This window comes from Bidens hawaiensis, unplaced genomic scaffold (genome assembly GCF_021521415.1).
Source record: "Bidens hawaiensis isolate Kalapana, Puna unplaced genomic scaffold, B.hawaiensis_p1.1 tig00012953_1, whole genome shotgun sequence".
In the NCBI taxonomy this organism is placed as follows: domain Eukaryota; kingdom Viridiplantae; phylum Streptophyta; class Magnoliopsida; order Asterales; family Asteraceae; genus Bidens; species Bidens hawaiensis.
Genome location: NW_027492081.1, coordinates 109756 through 114914, shown reverse-complemented (window position 1 = coordinate 114914; position 5159 = coordinate 109756). Strand labels below are relative to the sequence as shown.

Genomic DNA, 5159 nt, shown 5'->3' with positions numbered 1-5159 from the left:
TTGTCGAGAATGGTGCTGTTCACTTTCCCTTGTCGAGAATGCCTACTTTTTATCAACCCAATCCTCAAAATGTCAATTCGAATCCACCCGGCTTCATCATGTCCATTGCAAAATAACTCGGTCCGCCTAGTTTTCTTTACACCAATAATCAATCGACACGTATACCAACCTGCCAAAGATGTTCCCCCCTAATTTTCACATTTTCAAAACTTTGTTTTCCCGCACTCACACACAAAGAACTGAACTGAAGTGAACCCTAGATCTCCAATCGCCAAATCCATCCAATTGCTATTAATAACCGCAATATCTCGACCTAATAACACAAATGCCGTCACCGGAAGACCACTCGAACACCAAAACAGAAGACGAAACCACGGCGTTTCAAAAGAAACGATCTCGGCGCGTCAGCTTCGCAGAGAACACTTTCGTTCACATATTCCACCGTGATGATGAAGAGCAGCTACCTAACTCACCACTTCAGGACCTAGGCTTTGCTGAAAAGGATACTGACTCCAAGCACTTTTCCGATGACGATGACGATGCGGACGATGAGTTTGGACCGAGCCGACCGTTTTTTCGCGTGGCCGCGTCTCCGTCCTCGGCTGGTAGCACTATTTCTGCTACCTCTAACGATGGCAAGTGTTTTCAATTCTGATATTATTTGAACTTGATTGTTTAATTAATGTTAATGTTTATAATATAAATGATGCACAATAATTGTTTGAATTGGATGCTGTCATGCTGCTAGGGGTGCAAACAATCTGCTTGCTTCGACTCGGCTCATTCATAATTTATTTCTTAGTTTATATGAGAAAACTATAAATGGGCCTCAGCTCGGCTCGAGCTTGTGTGCAGATGCAGTACCTTAAATGAACCAAAGCTTGGCTTGAGCTTGGCTATGCAATGTGAATTTAATACATACTAGTCCAAATGAGTTTCAACTTAATAATGCATGAGGCTCCTTAAGGCTTGACGAGCCTAAATGTCTTTCCATACAAGGCTTGAGCTTAGGCCCGACAACCAAACGAGCTTTTTATCGATCTGCGATCGAGTAGCTCGGCTCGTTTACACCCCTACATGCTGCTTGGTTTTTTATTTTTCTAATTCATATTTTAAAATTCTGCTAGCAGTTGTTTTTCAATTAAATTACCTATTTTGCAGAAGATAATTTTTTTGGTCCTGTATCGACAAATTTTATTAGGAGAGATTTACTAGACTCTGCTGGTTCAGATGATAACTATGATCAAACACTGGATTCAACTGCATTTTCAATGCATTTTCAAAGCCTTGCTAGATCGGATTCATTTGCGGAGAAAACCCCTACTCTAAATTCTGTTCCTTCCGATACAAGAAACCACATGCAACTGACCCTAGTAAATAAGTTGGATTCTCGTCCTGTTAGCGCAGGTTCTCCATCAAATGATATGAGTCTTGTTGAAACATATCATGATAAGTATGACTATGGGAACTTATTGCCTGTTTTGGATCCACTCTCGGCAGAAGACCAAAACGAAAAAGGGTCTGACTTTATGGATTTTAGTTATAATCAAGATAATAGGAGGCTAGGCGTTATGAATCATGAGGAGCATAATAAAGATGTTTCTGTTAAACATAATGAAATTCTTGTTGTGGCAGATAATGGATCTAAGCCCCTTCTTACTGAGGCTTCTAAGCCACCGACTCCTAATCATACTAATATGGCTCATCATTTAAATGGTGTAACAGAAAAGGAAAATAGTTCTCCTTCAGTAGGGTTAATATCCCATTTAATCAGTACCCCAAATCACATGCTTTTAAACGGTGTTGGCTTATTTAGGTCTCCAGGAACCGTGACTCCTTCCAATAATCAAACAAGTTTTATTCAAAGAGCTAGTGTTTCTTCTCTACAAAAAAGCATGTCTAAACTTAGAAGTCTTGAAGCTTCTCCCTTTTCTACCACTTTGATTGCTAAACTTGAAGATTCAAACTATAGATCTTTAGTTGGTCTCTCTAAGATGACTCATTTGGGTACTTTGTTGGAAAAAGAAGGCGCACCTACAAATATGAATAATGATAAGACCATAACTCATGAGGGAAGAGAAAGTTCTAGCCCATTAAATGTTGCAGGTTCCAACATAGAAGAAATGATGCATGACTCTGATGTCCACAATAATTCAGGAACAAGGGGGGACTTAACAAACTTATCAAAAGATATACAGCATGATAACATTCAACCAGTTTTAAAAGAAAGTGATATTTCTTTGGGACAATTGAATGCTTCTATTGTATTAAATGGCAGGATGGATGAAAAAACTTGTCTTAAGGTCAGCATTCTACTTTTATTTTTGTGCTAACAATTACTAAATATAATTTGACCCTTGTGTTACATTTTCTTCAGAATTTGGCAGATCAGCTGAACAACGAAAAGGTTGATTCTTTGCTTGCAGAAAACGTACGGTCTGATGTCAGCTCAGCTGAGCGTAAAAGAAAAGCTGAACATGAGACTACCGGTAAAATTGCTAAAATCAAACAGTGTTCAATCTCTGATCTTGAAGTCCCAAATGCCAGTGAAATATCAAACAGTGGTCCTAATTTGGAACATTTGGCTCAGGTTTGGTTGTCAACTGTTAATTTCTGTTGTTATTGTTAATTGATTATCAGTGTTTATCTGATACTCTGTTATGCAGATTCATACAACATTCTTTAAAGAAACAAAACTTCTTCCACATTCAGTTGATAAGATGAACTTGCATGCGGTATAGTCTTTTGTTTTTATATCTTTTGCCACAACTATTGCCAAACTTCTTAATATTTTGTGCTGGTTGCTGTTTTTGCAGATTGATCGGATGATTGATATTCTAGGGCAGCTACAGAGATCCGAAACATATCAGCTTCTTTCTAGTGAATATCAGTCTAAAGATAAAAGGTAATTTATATTGAGGTCATTTATTCATTTATACATATAATTGTAGATTCCAATAGTATTATTTAAGATAAAAGGTAATTAACATTATATAATTTCAAAGATTGGTTCATTTGATGTGTTGATTTCAATATTCTTTTATTAAAAAATTGCAGAGCAGCAGAAATAAAATTGGTATTGTGCAAATTTGTGTATGAGCAAGCAAAGTTGCAGCTAATGCATGTGAAACGAGAGATGTTACTGGTACTGAATATTCCCATGCATTTTTCTTAACAAAACATTCTTTCTTTATTTTAAACTCTGTTTTATTTGTAGAAAAACATTCAATCACTGGCCTCTGGAATTCAAGAGGTCGAAACATTAAAGTTGAACCATCCACTAGATGTTCGTGCTATTCATCAGCAGCCTTTATCAGACAATATTATGGACACTCAAATGGTAACTAAACCTTATTTTAATTGTTAAACCTGTTTTAAGTCAAACTTATATTGTGACCTGCTAACTGTAAACAAAGGCTAGGTTGGTTTTTAATGTATCGACTTTTACAGTACCGTGTAGACAACGACAAAGTGACATCCCTGATGCAGGAGAGTGAAGATATTAATAGAAGAATTTCCAACTTGACAAAATCTTTACACATATCGTGTAAGATAAAAGGAGAACTCAATCCTGCTGATACCATTGCATTTGCTAATAATCATTTGTTGAAAAAAGCACGCTGTCAGATCATACGAAAGGATATGCAGGTTTCTGTATTTACTTGACTTACTACCTTATTTTATCATGTAAGATTATAACATGATATATTTATTCCGATGATGTTTTTGTTTTCAATTTCTTATGTTTATTACAGCTTTGGACTATAGACGATCTGAAGAATAGCAAAGACCATCATGATGTTGTTCTTAACTACATTGACCTATTGTCTCAAAGGTACTTTGTGAGAATACAATTTTATTTTATCATGATGATAAATTTCATTTGTTACTGATATCAGGATAATGGTTACTGCTGGTCCATGTTATTCCGTTTCTAATACATTGAATCAAAGAAATATACAGAAGGTAAAATCTTATATATATTTATGTTTATAATTTCTCATATGATTTGATTAATCTGTATATTGTTCACAAACGACCTTGTTGCGTTGTAGAATTTCAAAGATATGGATGCTTCAACAGCGTTTGAGTTTGTCTTTGATGCACTGTTATTACAAAAGCATGTCAGTGCAAACTTGGCACATGAAACACAAGTAAGCATTTTAACTAGAATATGTAAATTTCAAAGTACTTTTTTTTAAATTATTCTTTTTATAGATGACTACTTCTATTTTGGGAAATTTGGTGGATGTGATGGAGGAGATTCAACTTGCAAGAATAGAGCTAAAAAATCTGATTTATGCAAGATTTTACACATCCTCAGGTAATATATGATTAATATGATTAAGAATGAGATTAAACTTTAATGATGTTAGGAAGATTTCATCATATGACATTCATTGCTGCATGCAAAAAAGGTTCTTAGTTTTTACAACATTTGTTGACTTGCAGATGAACGCCTTGATTTGGAGCTCTATTTCTTTGATTCAAGCAGCCGAAAAAAGTCAACAGTAACTCTAAACACTTCATGCCTTAAAAGGTACCTTGCATTTCATATTTATTATTTGAACATTAAACCATGTATTTATTTTTCCTTATTCTAACTTATTATTCAAACAGGGGTATCTACCCATCAGAGATTGTTGCATGCGAGATTAATTCATCTCAAGAAAAACTCTCAGCTGAGATTCCAAAAGCGGTTGAAGATCTCAGACCAGGGTTTTCAAGGATTTTGCGGTTATGTAGATGCATATCACAGTTAGTGAGCCTTCAAGATAAAAACATTCTTAATAATAAATAGTGTGTGTGAAAAATGTGTTGTATAAATTATTATTTTAATAAATATTAGTCTTATGTATTGCATAAGGCAGGCTGTCTGCAATAAAAAAGATGCTTAAAACTAATTGGTATTTAGTATTTACAAGTGGGTTGGACTTAACTTTCCTGACTTACACATGCATCATACTCTCAGAGTGCCCCCATTTGTTGGGAAAGTTTCTAGTGGGACTGTAAGGTCATAAATGCCCCTAATCTACACCAAAAGTTTCGTACTAGGAAGAAACATCATTTCAAGGGGAAAAAGTAGTTTTTATGCAACTTGGCTTGTCCTTGTGTTACAAGGCTTATATTATTATAATAGTTATATATACTTTCTAATA

The 5159-nt window shown here is 35.1% G+C and overlaps 2 protein-coding genes across 2 annotated transcripts; both read left to right on the top strand.

Moving 5' to 3' along the window:
• The first annotated feature begins 325 nt into the window (after positions 1–325).
• On the top strand, positions 326–4202 carry LOC143542656 (uncharacterized). Its single transcript, XM_077035198.1, has 11 exons — positions 326–635; positions 1162–2303; positions 2378–2590; positions 2667–2735; positions 2817–2905; positions 3058–3145; positions 3218–3340; positions 3451–3648; positions 3756–3835; positions 3900–3966; positions 4056–4202. Exons 1-11 carry the CDS (start codon positions 326–328, stop codon positions 4200–4202), a joined length of 2526 nt encoding a protein of 841 aa, XP_076891313.1.
• Positions 4152–4801, top strand: LOC143542655 (uncharacterized). The gene is made up of 3 exons (XM_077035197.1): positions 4152–4324; positions 4453–4540; positions 4621–4801. The coding sequence occupies exons 1-3, from the start codon at positions 4219–4221 to the stop codon at positions 4799–4801; spliced, it is 375 nt and encodes a 124-aa protein (XP_076891312.1). The 5' UTR covers positions 4152–4218.
• The last annotated feature ends 358 nt before the right edge of the window (positions 4802–5159 follow it).